Source organism: Hemiscyllium ocellatum, chromosome 46, assembly GCF_020745735.1.
Source record: "Hemiscyllium ocellatum isolate sHemOce1 chromosome 46, sHemOce1.pat.X.cur, whole genome shotgun sequence".
Taxonomy (NCBI): Eukaryota; Metazoa; Chordata; class Chondrichthyes; order Orectolobiformes; family Hemiscylliidae; genus Hemiscyllium; species Hemiscyllium ocellatum.
Window position 1 is genome coordinate 9228090 of NC_083446.1, and position 17741 is coordinate 9245830.

The 17741-nt window shown below is 51.2% G+C and overlaps 1 protein-coding gene across 1 annotated transcript in view; it reads left to right on the forward strand.

Annotated features, from left to right (window-relative positions):
• The window catches only part of LOC132836141 (RAS guanyl-releasing protein 2-like), a 114514-nt gene that overhangs the window by 55209 nt on the left and 41564 nt on the right, over window positions 1-17741 (forward strand). The window contains exons 11-14 of the mRNA XM_060855459.1: window positions 7259-7369; window positions 9622-9737; window positions 12404-12545; window positions 15126-15162. Coding sequence (XP_060711442.1) covers window positions 7259-7369; window positions 9622-9737; window positions 12404-12545; window positions 15126-15162 — 406 coding nt within the window. The remainder of the gene's footprint in view (window positions 1-7258; window positions 7370-9621; window positions 9738-12403; window positions 12546-15125; window positions 15163-17741) is intronic.

Sequence of the window (17741 nt, forward strand, 5' to 3'; positions counted from 1 at the left end):
TGGTCTTTTCAGGCCTCAGCTTCTCTCACCCACCCGCTCTCCGCAACCCTTAATTCCTCTACTGATCAAAAAAAAAATCTATCATAGCTTTGAAAGCATTTACTGAGGCAGCCTCAACCACTTCCCTGGGCAGGGAATTCCAAAGATCCACAACCCTCTGGGTGAAAATGTTCCTTCTCAATTCAGTCCGAAGTCTGCTTCCCCCTCATTATGCCCGCTCGTCCAAGTTACACACCTTGCTCCCCCCTCCCCCACCAAGTGGAAACATCCTTTCTGCGTCTATCTTAATTATTCCTTTCATAATTTTACATGTTTCGATAAGATTCCATCCCCCCCACCCCCAATCCTCTGAATTCCAATTAATATAATCCCAAGCTACTCAGTCTCTCCTCCCACACCAAGCCCCTCAACTCCCGGGATCGACCTCTCTCAGTTACAGGGAGACTGGAGGGTTTCTCTCCCTGCTGCTGGGTTACCCGTGAGATAAATCTCTTTTTCTGAATGCGCCTCTTTTGCCAAGGGGTGTGTTCATGGGCTGTTACTGAATTGGAACACACAATTAATAATAATTACTGTATCTGTCATTCTGTTAAGATTTCTGATAGATCTCCTTCATTTTGTGAGCATTTTAATGACAGTGTTTGCAACCATTGTGTTGTGTATACCATCTGGAATGTCCGCTTCCCATCTAACTTTAAAATTTAAAAAGGTTAGGGTCTGGCCCACTTCCTTAAGAGATCTTGAGCGGGTCTGGTCTGATCCATAACATGACTCTTCCTATTCTTCCATTCAATTCCCCTCCCAATAAAATATACAGCGCCAACAGTGTTCCTGATGATCTGTGCCTAGCAGACGTACTTTCTGTTATTCATACATTAGGACAATCTGAGGTCCCCACACCTCAGAGTTCCAAAAACCTCTCACTATTTCGATAATATTTAGGGGAGGGACGGTGGCTCACTGGTTAGCGCTGTTACCTCACGGCGTCCCTCAGGTGACTGTTCTCCCCGTGTCTGTGTGGGGTTTCCTCCGGGTGCTCAGGTTTCCTCCCACAGTCCAGGGATGAGCAGGTTAGGGTGGATTGGCCGTGCTAAATTGTCCCTTAGTGCCCAGGGATGTGCAGGTTAGGGTGGATTGGCCATGCTAAATTGTCCCATAGTGTCCCAGGGATGTGCAGGTTAGGGTGGATTGGCCGTGCTAAATTGTCCCATAGTGCCCAGGGATGTGCAGGTTAGGGTGGATTGGCTGTGCTAAATTGTCCCATAGTGCCCAGGGATGTGCAGGTTAGGGTGGATTGGCCGTGCTAAATTGTCCCATAATGTCCAGGGATGTGCAGGTTAGGGTGGACTGGCCGTGCTAAATTGTCCCATAGTGTCCAGGGATGTGCAGGTTAGAGTGGACTGGCCGTGCTAAATTGTCCCATAGTGCCCAGGGATGTGCAGGTTAGGGTGGATTGGCCGTGCTAAATTGTCCCATAGTGCCCAGGGATGTGCAGGTTAGGATGAACTGGCCGTGCTAAATTGTCCCATAGTGCCCAGGGATGTGCAGGTTAGGGTGAACTGGCCGTGCTAAATTGTCCCAAAGTGCCCAGAGATAGACAATAGACAATAGGCGCAGGAGTAGGCCATTCAGCCCTTCAAGCCAGCACCCACCATTCATTATGATCATGCCTGACCATCCACAATCAGTATCCTGTTCCTGTCTTATCCCCATATCCCTTGATCCCACTGTCTCTAAGAGCTCTATCCAACTCTTTCTTGAATGTGTCCAGAGACTAGGCCTCCACTGCCTTCTGGGGCAGAGCATTCCACACAGCCACCACTCTCTGGGTGAAGAAGTTTCTCCTTAACTCTGTTCTCAGTCTCCTACCCCGTATTTTTAAGCTGTGTTCTCTGGTTCGGCACTCACCCATCAGCGGAAACATGTTTCCTGCCTCCAGAGTTTCCAATCCTTTAATAATCTTATATGTCTCAATCAGATCCTCTCTCAGTCTTCTAATCTCAAGGGTATACAAGCCCAGTCGCTCCAGTCTTTCAGCGTAAGGTAATCCCGCCATTCCAGGAATTGACCTCGTGAACCCACGCTGCACTCCCTCAATAGCCAGAATGTCTTTCCTCAAATTTGGAGACCAGAACTGCACACAGTACTCCAGGTGTGGTCTCACCAGGGCCCTGTACAGCTGCAGAAGAACCTCTTTGCTTCTATACTCAATCCCTCTTGTTATGAAGGCCAGCATGCTATTAGCCTTCTTCACTACCTGCTGTACCTGCATGCTGACCTTCATTGACTGGTACAAGACCTCCCAGATCTCTCTGTACTGCCCCTTTACCTAAATTAATTCCATTGAGGTGGTAATCTGCCTTCCTGTTCTTGCCACTAAAATGGTAACCATACATTTATCCACATTAAGCTGCATCTGCCATGCATCTGCCCACTCACCTAACCTGTCCAGGTCACCCTGTAATCTCCTAATGTCCTCCTCACATTTCTCCCTGCCACCCAGCTTTGTATCATCAGCAAATTTGCTAATATGACTTTTAATACCATCATCTATATCATTAACATATATTGTAAAAAGCTGTGGTCCCAGCACTGATCCCTGCGGTACCCCAGTGGTCACTGCCTGCCATTCCGAAATGGAGCCGTTTATCACTACTCTTTGTTTCCTGTCAGCCAACCAACTTTCAACCCAAGTCAGTATTTTGCCCCCAATACCATGTGCCCTAATTTTGCTCACTAACTCCTATGTGGGACTTTATCAAAGGCTTTCTGAAAGTCCAGGTACACTACATCCACTGGATCTCCCTTGTCCATCTTCAGAGTTACATCCTCAAAAAATTCTAGAAGATTAGTCAAGCACGATTTCCCCTTCATAAATCCATGCTGACTCTGACCTATCCTGTTCCTACTATCCAGATGTGCCGTAATTTCATCCTTTTTTATAGACTCCAGCATCTTTCCCACCACTGAGGTCAGACTAACTGGTCTATAATTCGCTGTTTTCTCTCTCCCTCCTTTCTTAAAAAGTGGGACAACATTAGCCGCCCTCCAATCCGCAGGAACTGACCCTGAATCTATAGAACATTGGAAAATAATCACCAATGCATCCATGATTTCTAGAGCCACCTCCTTCGGCACCCTGGGATGTAGAGTATCAGGCCCCAAGGGCAGGACTTATACAATTAAAAGCAGTGTCTTGGGTAGTGCTGTCAAACAGAGAAGCCTAGAGGTTCAGGCACATAATTCCTTGAAGTTCATATGCAGACAGGATGGTTAAGATGGCGTTTACCACACTCGTCATATGAACCAGTTTTGGCACACCCTTGATATTGTCCAAAACCAATCTATCCCTCGGGATGCCCCTCTCCCTTTCTCTCTCTCTCTCAGCATCGCCCTGTCCCAGTTCCCTCACTATGACCAAAGCCCCTTCACTGATCGCTCCCCACTCTCCTGTTCCCCTATGCCTCCGAAACTCCGCCAGTTCCCAGCCCAGTAACACCTCTGCTTTACTGTCCTCACACTCGGTTTCAACTCGCCCCATCAGCCTATTCTGCACATCCCCAATCTCCACCCAACCCACAGCATCTGCTGGGGCAATGGGCTGAGGAGCAGCAGATGGAGTTCAATTGCATTTTGGTAAAACACACAAAGGGCAGGACTTATGAAGTAATGCTAGGGCTCTGGGTGGTGCTGTCAAACAGAGAAACCTTGGGGCTCAGGTACATAATTCTTTGAAGTTTGCCTCACAGGTAGACAGGACGGTTAAGAAGGTGTTTAGCACACTTGCCTTCATTGCTCAGACCTTTGAGTATCAGAGTTGGGACGTTCATGTTGGGGTTGTACAGGACATTGGCGAGGCCTCGTCTGGAGCACTGTGTCCAGTTCTGGTCGCCTTGTTACAGGAGTAAAAAATGAGGTCTGCAGATGCTGGAGATCACAGCTGCAAATGTGTTGCTGGTCAAAGCACAGCAGGTTAGGCAGCATCTCAGGAATAGAGAATTCGACGTTTCGAGCATAAGCCCTTGTTACAGGAAGAATGTTATTAAACTGGAGAGGGGTCAGAAGGGATTTACCAGGATGTTACTGGGAATGGAGGGTCTGAGAGGCTGGATAGGCCAGGATTTTTTTCACCAGAGCGTCAGAGGCTGAGGGGTGACCTTATAGAGGTTTATAAAATCATGAGGGGCATGGATAGGGTGAACGGCAAGTGTCTTTCCCCTAGGGTAGGTGGATTTCACGACTAGGGCGTTAAGGTGAGAGGAGAAAGATCTTAAGAAGACATGAGGGGTAATTTTATTTTACCCAGAGAGTGGATCCAGTATGGAATGACCTTCCTGAGGAAGTGGTGGATTGTTGGGACAGTTACAACATTGAAGAGACATTTGGATAAGGACATGAATAGGAAAGGGTTTGGAGGGAGATGGGCCAGGAGCAGGTGGGACTGGTTTAGTTTGGGATTGTGGGTCGGCATGGACTGGTTGGGCCGAAGGGTCTGTTTCCGTGAGTGTATAACTCTATGACATGGGACTATAGTTCAGTTTGGCAGTTACAGACTGGTTGGGCCGAAGGGTCTGTTTCCGTGCTGTACAACTCTATGACTCACTATGTCTTGCCCCTTACCCTATTTATGCCAGGTCTCTGGTTGATATTTGACATCTAATCTTCTGTCTGTGACAATGAACTCTCCCCTGCAGTTTGAGCTTTTATTTTCTGTATATTCTTTGATGAGCCACCTTAGCAAATGCCTTCGGGAAATCTAACTACCAGACATCGACAAGTTCCCCTTTATCCATAGCGCGAGTTAGCTCAAAAAACTGCAGTGCCCTGTTTACTCATGGCTTCCCTTTCACAAGATCATGTTGACTCTTAGAGTCATAGAGATGTCCGGCACGGAAACAGACCCTTCCGTCCAACTCATCCATACCGACCAGATATCCTCAATGAATGCCTTTTAATTGTTGTCATTGTACCAGCCTCCGCCACTTCCTCTGGCAGCTCATTCTATACACGCACCACCCTCTGTGTGAAAAAGTTGCCCCTCAGGTCCCTTTTATATCTTTCCCCTCTCACCCTAAACCTATGCCCCTCTAGTTCTGGACTCCCCCCACCCCAGGAAAGAGACTTTGTCTATTTACCCTATCCATGCCCCTCATGATTTTATAAACCTCTATAAGGTCACCCCTCAGCCTCCGACGCTCCAGGGAAAACAGCCCCAGCCTGTTCAGCCTCTCCCTACAGCTCAAACCCTCCAACCCTGGCAACATCCTTGTAAATCTTTTCTGAACCCTTTCATATTTCACAACATCTTTCCAATAGGACGGAGACCAGAATTGCACACAATATTCCAACAGTGGCCTAACCAATGCCCTGTACAGCCGCAACATATGTCCCCCCAGCAGTTTTGTTACCTGACATCATGTCCTCTTACCCAGGGAGAAGACCTTGTCTATCTACCCTGTCCATGCCCCTCATGATTTTATAAACCTCTATAAGGTCACCCCTCAGCCTCCGACGCTCCAGGGAAAACAGCCCCAGCCTATTCAGCCTCTCCCTATAGCTCAAACCATCCAACCATGGCAACATCCCTTTCTGCACCCCCTCAAGTTTAGCACCATCCTTCTTATAGCAGGGTGGATAGAACTGAACGCACTCTTCCAAAAGTGACCTCACCAACGTCCTGTTCAGCCACAATATGACCTCCCAACTCCTGTACTCAGACTCAGCCCGATTACCTTGAAGTTACCCAAGTTCCCTGTTCTAGCATCTTTAAAAATAGCTTCTGACGTCTTCCCGATGACAGTCATGAAGCTCAGTATCCCATAGTTCCTTGCTCCCTGTCTCCTTCCCTTTCTCTGAAAAAGAGGGCTGACGTTCGCTTTCTTCCAATCGAATTCGAACTTCCCCGAGAGCCTCGGGAAACCGATTAGGAGTTCCGGAGTGGGAAGGAATCGAGAGAGAGAGAGAGAGAGAGAAAAGTTGGGATTAGGATTAGGCCATTCGTCCCTTCGATCCTGCTCCCCTGTTGAGTATGATCGTGGTCAGCCCTCTATCTCGATACCACATTCCCTCTCTAACTTCAGAGTGCCCTGACATTTTGAAAGTCGAAATTGAATTGAATTGATTGTCCCGTGTCCCGGGGCACAGTGAAAAGCTTTGTTTTGCGAGCAATCCAGGCAGATCTCAGAGTTAAGTCACATCGATAGTAAATAATAGGGAAACAGCAACAAAAACAGAAACACAGGGACAGGCGAATGTTTGTGAGTCCATTCAGTATCTAACAGATTCGGGTAGAGACTGTTTGGAAACCGGCTGGTGTGTGTGTGTGTGTTCAGGCTTCTGTACCCTCTCCCCGATGGTAGGGGTTGTAGAAAAACATCCCCAGGGTGGGATGGGTCTTTGAGAACGCTGGTGACCTTTCCTTGACCCTGGGAGATGGATTCTGTCGACGGGAGGTTGGCCTTTGTGATTGTCCAGGCCGAGTTCCCCACTCTCTGTAACCGTCTCCGATCCTGAGTGGGACAGCTGCCGTACCTGGTGGTGAGTCAAGGTTAGAGTGGTGCTGGAAAAGCACAGCAGGTCAGACAGTGTCCGAGGAGCAGGAGAATTGACGTTTCGGGCAGGAGCCCTTCATCAGGAAGGGTTCATAGATCCGTGAAAGCTTTTCCAGCACCACTCTAATCTTGACTCAAAATAGACAAGGTCTTTTCCCTGGGGTGGGGGGAGTCCAGAACTAGAGGGCCATAGGTTTAGGGTGAGAGGGGGAAGATATAAAAGGGACCTAAGTGTCAACTTTTTCACACAGAGGGTGGTGTGTGTGTGGAATGAGCTGCCAGAGGAAGTGGTGGAGGCTGGTACAATGACAGCATTTAAATGGGGACAGGAATGGGAAGGGTTTAGAGGGATATGGGCTAAGTGCTGGCAAATGGGACTAGATTAGGTTGGGATATCTGGTCGGCATGGATGGGTTGGGCCGAAGGGTTTGTTTGCAGGTTGTACATCTCTATGGATCTATGAATCTCCTCCCATGACAATCCTACCATCCCCGGTGTCATATTAGAGATCCACTTCACTCTCTCTTTGGCAACTGAGGTAGGAAGACCAAAATAGGACACATTACTCCCAGTGTGGTCTCACCGTGGCGTAACTGCGGCCTGACCACAACACAGACTACGAGGTACTCAGAGTCCCATTACGGGTGTCTGAGGGGGGTCAGGTGCTCGATATCTCGAGGGCTGATGAATTTTCTCTCTCTTTGCAGCCCTCAAGCCCAACGCCACCCAAGTCTCTGGTTATCGAGGAGTGGGCATCAGCTGTCAAACCCAAAACAGACCCTGAACTCATCAACAAGCACATCCTCAAGATGGTGGAGGTAGGTGAAGCCTTGGGCCTAAGGGCCAGAATCTGCCTGTAACAGCCTGGGCAACCGGATCCAATGCAAAGTGGGGTTGTGAGGCTCCGGTATTTCACCGCTCAAGGGGCAGAGTGGGGAATCCCCGAGGAGGCGAGATATTAAATCGTGTGTGGGTGTGTGTGTGTGTGGGTGTGTGTGTGTGGGTGTGGTGTGTGTGTGTGTGGTGTGTGTGTGTGGGGGGGGGTGTGTGGGTGTGTGGGTGTGTGTGGGGGGGGGTGTGGGTGTGTGGGTGTGTGTGTGTGGTGTGTGTGTGTGTGTGTGGTGTGTGTGTGTGTGGTGTGTGTGTGTGTGTGTGGTGTGTGTGCGTGCCTGTGTCTGTGTGCGTGTGTGTGCGTGTCTGTGTGTGTGTGTGCATGTCTGTGTGTGTGTGTGCGTGTCAGTGTGTGTGTGTGAATGTGTGTGTGTGTGTGAATGTGCATGTCTGTGTGTGTGTGTGTCTGTGTGTGTGTATGTCTGAGTGAGTGCTCGTGTCTGTGTGTGTGCGTGCATGTCTGAGTGAGTGTTTGTGTGCGTGTGTGTGTGTGTGCACGCGCGCCTCTGTGTGTGTGTGTGTGTGTGTTTGTGTGTGTGCCTGTGTGTGTGTGAGCGTGCATTCGCATGTGTTTGTGCGCACGTGTTTGTCTGTGTCTGTGTATGTGCTTGGAGGAGGCTCTGGCTGAGTCACTCTTTGAGCACAGAGGAAGTCAGGGCTGTTTCTCCTGGAGAGGAGAGCCCATTGAGACATTCCAAATCGTGAGGAGTTTGTTCCGGGCTAATCAAAGGGACAACAGCTTCCCAGGGGTCAATAGCAACAGGCCTGAGGCCTGAGTGGAGGAGAAGGTTTCAATTTTGTTTTAATGTTGTCCGTCTTTAAGAATTCTTTCACTGGGTGTCGAGCAGGGTGGTGCTGTAGGAGGGGCAGGTAGAGGTGGCAGGTACCCTTGCCTCACAGGGAAACCTATCCACACCTCTCTTCATTGGCATTGTTCTTTCACTCAGTCTTCAAAGATAAGGGCCAATGGGGAATGAGAAACCATCATCGGGGAATGCAAAAACCCATCCTTGGGAGGAATATCCCTGTGTGGGCCCACGTGTGACTCCAGGCCCAGGGGTCCCAACCGTCCTCTGACAGGTGAGCTATTCCCTCTGAGGAATGGACAGCATTATCGAACAATGGAGGAGGGAGAACAATATTCCCCTTTGGTTTAGGGTCCAGAGGTGGGGGAAACACCCCACACAAAGACATTCCGGTAGGGTCTGGAAAATCTCGAGGGAACGGGAGGACGGGCGTGTGGCCAGCACTGCCGAAGCGAAGACCAGGATCGAGACCAGAGAGACCAGGATCGAGCTGCCGCCATCTTGTCCGACCATACCATGTGAGGGGCCTTGGGTCAATCCTCACGTGGAAAGGACAGGGAACTCCCCTTCCCATAGTCCCCAGCAGACGCTCAGCAACGATGGACGGTGCCATCCAATGCCCTAATATTCGCATGGCCATCGTGGACAACCACCTCATCACCCCGGGACGCATCGGAGTCTTGGTCCAGGTGCTGCCCCCTCCTGCGCTGGATGAAAACTGACACATGACTCGCACACCGCAAGACTCCACAACTAGCAACCCAACCAGCACACAGAGACTTTTGACTTCGCTGATGTTTTTTGAAAAATAAATACTGGCTCCATGTACTGACCCTCTGACAGTGCGGCACTCCCTCAGCACTGAGCCTCCGACAGTGCGGCACTCCCTCAGCACTGAGCCTCCGACAGTGCGGCACTCCCTCAGCACTGACCCTCCGACAGTGCGGCACTCCCTCAGCACTGACCCTCCGACAGTGCGGCACTCCCTCAGCACTGAGCCTCCGACAGTGCGGCACTCCCTCAGCACTGACCCTCCGACAGTGCGGCACTCCCTCAGCACTGACCCTCCGACAGTGCGGCACTCCCTCAGCACTGACCCTCCGACAGTGCGGCACTCCCTCAGCACTGACCCTCCGACAGTGCGGCACTCCCTCAGCACTGACCCTCCGACAGTGCGGCACTCCCTCAGCACTGACCCTCTGACAGTGTGGCACTCCCTCAGTACTGACTCTCTGACAGTGCAGCACTCCCTCCAATGGGTCTGTGGGGACTGTAATATGGGACCCTTTACTCCTGGATTTGTTGTGTGGTTTATCCTTGGTGTGGTTGACCGTCCCTGACATTCTCAGTCTCTGTGTTTCCTTTCGCTGCAGTCTGTGTTCCGAAATTTCGACGTCGACCACGATGGCTACATCTCCCAGAAGGAGTTCAGCATCATCTCGTCCAACTTTCCCTATCTGGACAGGTTCAGTGTCCTGGATGAGAATCAGTGAGTATCTGGTTTCTAGCTGAATTCCGTTATAACGCAGTTGCCTTGTGTTGACCCTCACCCCTGAACACTCCACTCGAGTACAAAATGGCAATCCTCATGAATTCAATTGGGTATTCATGGGAAATATCTTCACTCAATGCATGGGACTCAATGGATTTGGGACTCACTCCCACAGGGATCTGGGAGAAGGTGGGACTCCTTTAAGTTATTAAATTATTCTGAGATGATATCCTCCAGTCCTAGACTCCCCCGCTACTGGGAACAACGTCTCCACATTTACCCTGTCAAACCCCCGAAGAATGTTGTGTGTTTCAATGTAGTCTCTCATTCTCCCAAACTCCCAGTGAATCAGGGCCCGAACTACTCAACCTCTCCTCACAAGGCAGACATCCAGACCAAGTGTGGCATCAAGGAGCCCTGGCAAAACTGGAATCAGTGGGCAAACTCTCAGCTTGTTAGAGTCATATCCGGCACACAGCACGATGATTGGGTTTATTGATGGTCAGTCATCTCAGCTCCAAGCCATCTCTGCAGGAGTTCCTCAGGGGAGTGTCCTAGGCCCGACCATCTTCAGCTGCTCCATCAATAACCTTCACTCCATCGTAAGATCAGAACTGGGGGATGTACGGCGACGATAGCACAGTGTTCAGCTCCATTCGCCTATCCTCGGATACTGAAGCAGTCCGTGTCCAAATGCAGCAAGATCTGGGCAATACCCAGGCTTGGGCTGACAATTGGCAAGTAACATTCACGCCACACAATGCCAGGCTACGACCATCTCCATTAAGAGACAATTTAACCATTTCCCCTTGACATTCAATGGTGTTACCATCACTGAATCTAACCATCACCCCCTTGACATTCAATGGTGTTACCATCACTGAATCTAACCATCACCCCCTTGACATTCAATGGTGTTACCATCACTGAATCTAACTATTGACCCTTGGCATTCAATGGCGTTACCATCACTGAACCTAACCATCATCCCTTGGCATTCAATGGCGTTACCATCACTGAACCTAACCATCACCCCCTTGACATTCAATGGTGTTACCATCACTGAATCTAACTATCGACCCTTGGCATTCAATGGCGTTACCATCACTGAACCTAACCATCACCCCCTTGACATTCAATGGTGTTACCATCACTGAACCTAACCATCACCCCCTTGACATTCAATGGTGTTACCATCACTGAATCTAACTATCGACCCTTGGCATTCAATGGCGTTACCATCACTGAATCTAACCATCATCCCCTTGACATTCAATGGTGTTACCATCACTGAATCTAACCATCACCCCCTTGACATTCAATGGTGTTACCATCACTGAATCCATCACATCCTGAGGTTGCCATTGACATTAACACAGCTGCATTCAGAGGTTGGGAATCCTGCAGCGAGTAACTCCCCTCTTGACTCACTCCCCCAAAGCCTGACCCACCATCGACAAGGCACAGGTCAGGAGGGTGAGGGAATACTCCCCACTTGCCCTTGGATGGGGGGGCTGCTCCTACAACACTCGAGAAACTCGACTCCATCCAGGGGCAAAGCAGCCCACCCCTCGGTTGGCACCACACCCCCTCCCTCCTCCCCCCCTCCCCCTCAGTAGCAGCAGTGTGTACCATCTACAAGACGCAGTGCAGCAACTCCCTGAGGCTCCTCAGGCAGCACCTTCCAAAGCCATGACCAGCCCATTGACGCCCACAACCAACCAGTGAATGAAAATAAAAGACCCTGTGTACCTGGGACTGGCCAAGTGAACCTTCTGTGGACTGTCAGTGTACCTCCCCTTAGATTAGGGGCCCAGGGATGTCCACATTATTCCCGATATGGTCTGACCAGGGCCTTGCACAGTTTCAGTAGAACCTCGCAACGTTTAAGCTCCAGTCCCTTCAAACTAAAGGCCGAGGTTGGATGGGCCTTCCCTATGACCTGCTGAACGTGGATGCTAGTGTTTTCTGATTCACAGAACAGGACTGCCACACTGTCCATTCAACAGCTTTCTGCAGTCTTTCGCCATTTAAATAGCCAATAGGTGCAGGAGTAGGCCATTCAGCCCTTTGAGCCTGCACCACCATTCAATATGATCATGGCTGATCATTCCTAATCAGTATCCTCTTCCTGCCTTATCCCCATAACCCTTGATCCCACTTTCCTTGAGAGCTCTATCCAACTCTTTCTTAAATGAATCCAGAGACTGGGCCTCCACTGCCCTCTGGGGCAGAGCATTCCACACAGCCACCACTCTCTGGGTGAAGACGTTTCTCCTCATCTCTGTCCTAAATGGCCTAGCCCGCATTTTTAAGCTGTGTCCTCTGGTTCGGCACTCACCCATCAGCGGAAACATGTTTCCTGCCTCCAGACTGTCCAATCCTTTAATATGCTTAGGCTCCTCAGTTCTTCCGGCCAAACACTTAACCTGACATTCCCCCACCCCCAGTATATTTAACCCACCAAGTTTTACTCACATAACCCACCTCTATCCATGCGCAATCTCTTTCTCTCATCCTCACCACTTGCCTTCCTGTTTCTGTAACCTCTGCTCACTTGGGTACTCCCTCCTGTGAGTTGGCAGTGAGCTGTTGGGAACCATCTCTCCCCCTGTGGTTGCCTTCTCACACTCTCTCTCTCTCTCTCTCTCTCTGCCGTACAGTGACGGACAGATCAGTCGAGATGAGATGATCACCTACTTCATGCAGGCAAACTCCTTGTTGAACTGCAAGATGGGATTTATTCACAACTTCACAGAGACCACCTACCTGAAGCCCACCTACTGCGAGCATTGCAAGAACTTTGTAAGTAACCACCAACAGAAAGGGCTGGAGTGGGGTAGACAGGGAGCACAGGGTAGACAGGGAGTACAGGGTAGACAGGGAGTACAGGGTAGACAATGAGTACAGGGTAGACAGGGAGTACAGGGTAGACAGGGAGTACAGGGTAGACAATGAGTACAGGGTAGACAGGGAGTACAGGGTAGACAGGGAGCTCAGGGTGGACAGGGAGCGCAGGGTGGACAGGGAGCGCAGGGTAGACAGGGAGTGCAGGGTAGACAGGGAGCTCAGGGTGGACAGGGAGCGCAGGGTGGACAGGGAGCGCAGGGTAGACAGGGAGTGCAGGGTAGACAGGGAGCTCAGGGTGGACAGGGAGCACAGGATAGACAGGGAGCACAGGATAGACAGGGAGTACAGGGTAGACAGGGGGTACAGGGTGGACAGGGAGCGCAGGGTAGACAGGGAGCTCAGGGTAGACAGGGAGCGCAGGGTAGACAGGGAGCGCAGGGTAGACAGGGAGTACAGGGTAGACAGGGAGCTCAGGGTGGACAGGGAGCACAGGATAGACAGGGAGTACAGGGTAGACAGGGGGTACAGGGTAGACAGGGGGTACAGGGTGGACAGGGAGCGCAGGGTAGACAGGGAGCTCAGGGTAGACAGGGAGCACAGGGTAGACAGGGAGCACAGGGTGGACAGGGAGCGAAGGGTAGACAGGGAGCGCAGGGTAGACAGGGAGTACAGGGTAGACAGGGAGCTCAGGGTAGACAGGGAGCACAGGGTAGACAGGGAGCTCAGGGTAGACAGGGAGCTCAGGGTAGACAGGGAGCACAGGGTAGACAGGGAGCTCAGGGTGGACAGGGAGGGCAGGGTAGACAGGGAGTACAGGGTAGACAGGGAGCTCAGGGTAGACAGGGAGCACAGGGTAGACAGGGAGCTCAGGGTAGACAGGGAGCACAGGGTAGACAGGGAGCACAGGGTGGACAGGGAGCGAAGGGTAGACAGGGAGCGCAGGGTAGACAGGGAGTACAGGGTAGACAGGGAGCTCAGGGTAGACAGGGAGCACAGGGTAGACAGGGAGCACAGGGTAGACAGGGAGCTCAGGGTAGACAGGGAGCACAGGGTAGACAGGGAGCACAGGGTAGACAGGGAGCTCAGGGTGGACAGGGAGGGCAGGGTAGACAGGGAGTACAGGGAAGACAGGGAGCTCAGGGTAGACAGGGAGCTCAGGGTAGACAGGGAGCACAGGGTAGACAGGGAGCACAGGGTAGACAGGGAGTACAGGGTAGACAGGGAGCACAGGGGAGACATGGAGGCCAGGACAGACTCAGAGCCTGGGATACTCATGCAATCCGAGATAGACACAGGGCCCAGGATAGACCATTTTTATTACAATGCTTCCTCAGTACTGACCCTCCGACAGTGCGGCGCTTCCTCAGTACTGACCATCCGACAGTGCGGCACTCCCTCAGTACTGACCCTCCGACAGTGCGGCACTCCCTCAGGACTGACCCTCCGACAGTGCGGCACTCCCTCAGTACTGACCCTCCGACAGAGCGGCACTCCCTCAGTACTGACCCTCCGACAGAGCGGCACTCCCTCAGTACTGACCCTCCGACAATGCGACACTCCCTCAGTATTGACCCTCCGACAGTGCGGCACTCCCTCAATACTGACACTCTGACAGTGCGGCACTCCCTCAGCACTGACCCTCCGACAGTGCGGCACTCCCTCAGCACTGACCCTCCGACAGTGTGGCACTCCCTCAGTACTGACCCTCTGACAGTGCGGCACTCCCTCAGTACTGCCCCTCCGACAGTGCAGCACTCCCTCAGTACTGAACCTCTGACAGTGCAGCACTCCCTCAGTACTGACCCTCCGATAGTGCGGCACTCCCTCAGGACTGACCCTCCGACAGTGTGACACTCCCTCACAGTACTGACCCCCTAACAGTGCAGCTCTCCCTCAGTACTGACCCTCCGACAGTACGACAATCCCTCAGCACTGACCCTCTGACAGTGCGGCACTCCCTCAGCACTGACCCTCCCACAGTGCGGCACTCCCTCAGCACTGACACTCTGACAGTGCGGCACTCCCTCAGTACTGACCCCCTAACAGTGCGGCACTCCCTCAGTACTGACCCTCCGACAGTGCCCACTCCCCAGTACTGACCCTCGGACAGTGCGGCACTCCTTCAGTACTGACCCTCCAACAGTGCGGCCCTCCCTCAGGACTGAACCTCCCACAGTGCGACACTCCCTCAGTACTGACCCCCTAACAGTGCGGCATTCCCTCAGCACTGACCCTCCGACAGTGCAGCGCTCCCTCATTACTGACCTTCCAACAGTGCTGCACTCCCTCAGTACTAACCCTCTGACAGTGCGGCGCTCCCTCAGTACTGACCCTCTGACAGTGCAGCGCTCCCTCAGTACTGACCCTCTGACAGTGCAGCGCTCCCTCAGTACTGACCCTTCAACAGTGCGGCGCTCCCTCAGTACTGACCCTCTGACAGGCTTGTGTTTATGTGATAATGCCTTCTCACTCAGTCCCTGTCGTTTCCCCTTGTTGTTAATCTGGACTGACCTACTTTCATTTCCTTAATTTCAGATTTGGGGCCTGTACAAACAAGGCTACAAGTGCAGGGGTACGTGTTAATGTCTATCAGAAGCTGGAGGTCCTTATATCCCTCTGTGTGTACATGTGTGTCTTTGTGAGAGTGTGTCTGTGTGTACGTGTGTACCTCTGTGAGAGTGAGTCTGTCTGTACGTGTGTGTCGTTGTGAGAGTGAGTCTGTACATGTGTGTGTCTTTGTGAGAGTGAGTCTGTGTGTACGTGTGCGTCTTTGTGAGAGTCTGTGTGTACGTGTGTGTCTCTGTGAGAGTGAGTCTGTGTGTACGTGTGTGTCTTTGTGAGAGTGAGTCTGTGTGTACATGTGTGTCTCTGTGAGAGTGAGTCTGTGTGTACGTGAGTGTCTCTGTGAGAGTGAGTCTGTCTGTACATGTGTGTCTTTGTGAGAGTGAGTCTGTGTGTACGTGTGTGTTTCTGTGAGAGTGAGTCTGTGTGTACGTGTGCGTCTCTGTGAGAGTGAGTCTGTGTGTACGTGTGTGTCTTTGTGAGAGCTAGTCTGTGTGTACATGTGTGTCTCTGTGAGAGTGAGTCTGTGTGTACGTGAGTGTCTCTGTGAGAGTGAGTCTGTGTGTACATGTGTGTCTCTGTGAGAGTGAGTCTGTGTGTACGTGTGTGTCTCTGTGAGAGTGAGTCTGTGTGTACATGTGCGTCTCTGTGAGAGTGAGTCTGTGTGTACGTGTGCGTCTTTGTGAGAGTGAGTCTGTGTGTACGTGTGTGTCCTTGTGAGAGTGAGTCTGTCTGTACGTGTGTGTCTCTGTGAGAGCTAGTCTGTGTGTACGTGTGCGTCTTTGTGAGAGTGAGTCTGTGTGTACGTGTGCGTCTTTGTGAGAGTGAGTCTGTGTGTACGTGAGTGTCTCTGTGAGAGAGAGTCTGTGTGTACGTGAGTGTCTCTGTGAGAGTGAGTCTGTGTGTACGTGTGCGTCTCTGTGAGAGTGAGTCTGTGTGTACGTGTGTGTCTTTGTGAGAGTGAGTCTGTGTGTACGTGTGTGTCTCTGTGAGAGTGAGTCTGTGTGTACGTGAGTGTCTCTGTGAGAGTGAGTCTGTGTGTACATGTGCGTCTCTGTGAGAGTGAGTCTGTGTGTACGTGTGTGTCCTTGTGAGAGTGAGTCTGTCTGTACGTGTGTGTCTCTGTGAGAGCGAGTCTGTGTGTACGTGTGCGTCTTTGTGAGAGTGAGTCTGTGTGTACGTGTGTGTCTTTGTGAGAGTGAGTCTGTGTGTACATGTGTGTCTCTGTGAGAGTGAGTCTGTGTGTACGTGTGTGTCTTTGTGAGAGTGAGTCTGTGTGTACGTGTGCGTCTTTGTGAGAGTGAGTCTGTCTGTACATGTGTGTCTTTGTGAGAGTGAGTCTGTGTGTAAGTGTGCGTCTTTGTGAGAGTGAGTCTGTCTGTACATGTGTGTCTCTGTGAGAGTGAGTCTGTGTGTACGTGTGCGTCTTTGTGAGAGTGAGTCTGTCTGTACATGTGTGTCTTTGTGAGAGTGAGTCTGTGTGTAAGTGTGCGTCTTTGTGAGAGTGAGTCTGTCTGTACATGTGTGTCTCTGTGAGAGTGAGTCTGTCTGTACGTGTGTGTCGTTGTGAGAGTGAGTCTGTGTGTACATGTGTGTCTCTGTGAGAGTGAGTCTGTGTGTACGTGTGCGTCTTTGTGAGAGTGAGTCTGTCTGTACATGTGTGTCTTTGTGAGAGTGAGTCTGTGTGTAAGTGTGTGTCTTTGTGAGAGTGAGTCTGTGTGTACGTGTGTGTCTCTGTGAAAGTGAGTCTGTGTGTACATGTGTGTCTTTGTGAGAGTGCGTCTGTGTGTACGTGTGTGTCTTTGTGAGAGTGAGTCTGGACATGTGTGTCTTTGTGAGAGTGAGTCTGTGTGTACGTGTGTGTCTCTGTGAGAGTGAGTCTGTGTGTACGTGTGCGTCTTTGTGAGAGTGAGTCTGTGTGTACGTGTGCGTCTTTGTGAGAGTGAGTCTGTCTGTACATGTGTGTCTTTGTGAGAGTGAGTCTGTGTGTAAGTGTGCGTCTTTGTGAGAGTGAGTCTGTCTGTACATGTGTGTCTCTGTGAGAGTGAGTCTGTGTGTACGTGTGCGTCTTTGTGAGAGTGAGTCTGCCTGTACGTGTGTCTTTGTGAGAGTGAGTCTGTGTGTACGTGTGTGTCTCTGTGAGAGTGAGTCTGTGTGTACGTGTGTGTCTTTGTGAGAGTGAGTCTGGACATGTGTGTCTTTGTGAGAGTGAGTCTGTGTGTACGTGTGTGTCTCTGTGAGAGTGAGTCTGTGCGTACATGTGTGTCTCTGTGAGAGTGAGTCTGTGTGTACGTGAGTGTCTCTGTGAGAGTGAGTCTGTGTGTACATGTGTGTCTCTGTGAGAGTGAGTCTGTGTGTACGTGTGTGTCTCTGTGAGAGTGAGTCTGTGTGTACATGTGCGTCTCTGTGAGAGTGAGTCTGTGTGTACGTGTGCGTCTTTGTGAGAGTGAGTCTGTGTGTACGTGTGTGTCCTTGTGAGAGTGAGTCTGTCTGTACGTGTGTGTCTCTGTGAGAGCGAGTCTGTGTGTACGTGTGTGTCTCTGTGAGAGCGAGTCTGTGTGTACGTGTGCGTCTTTGTGAGAGTGAGTC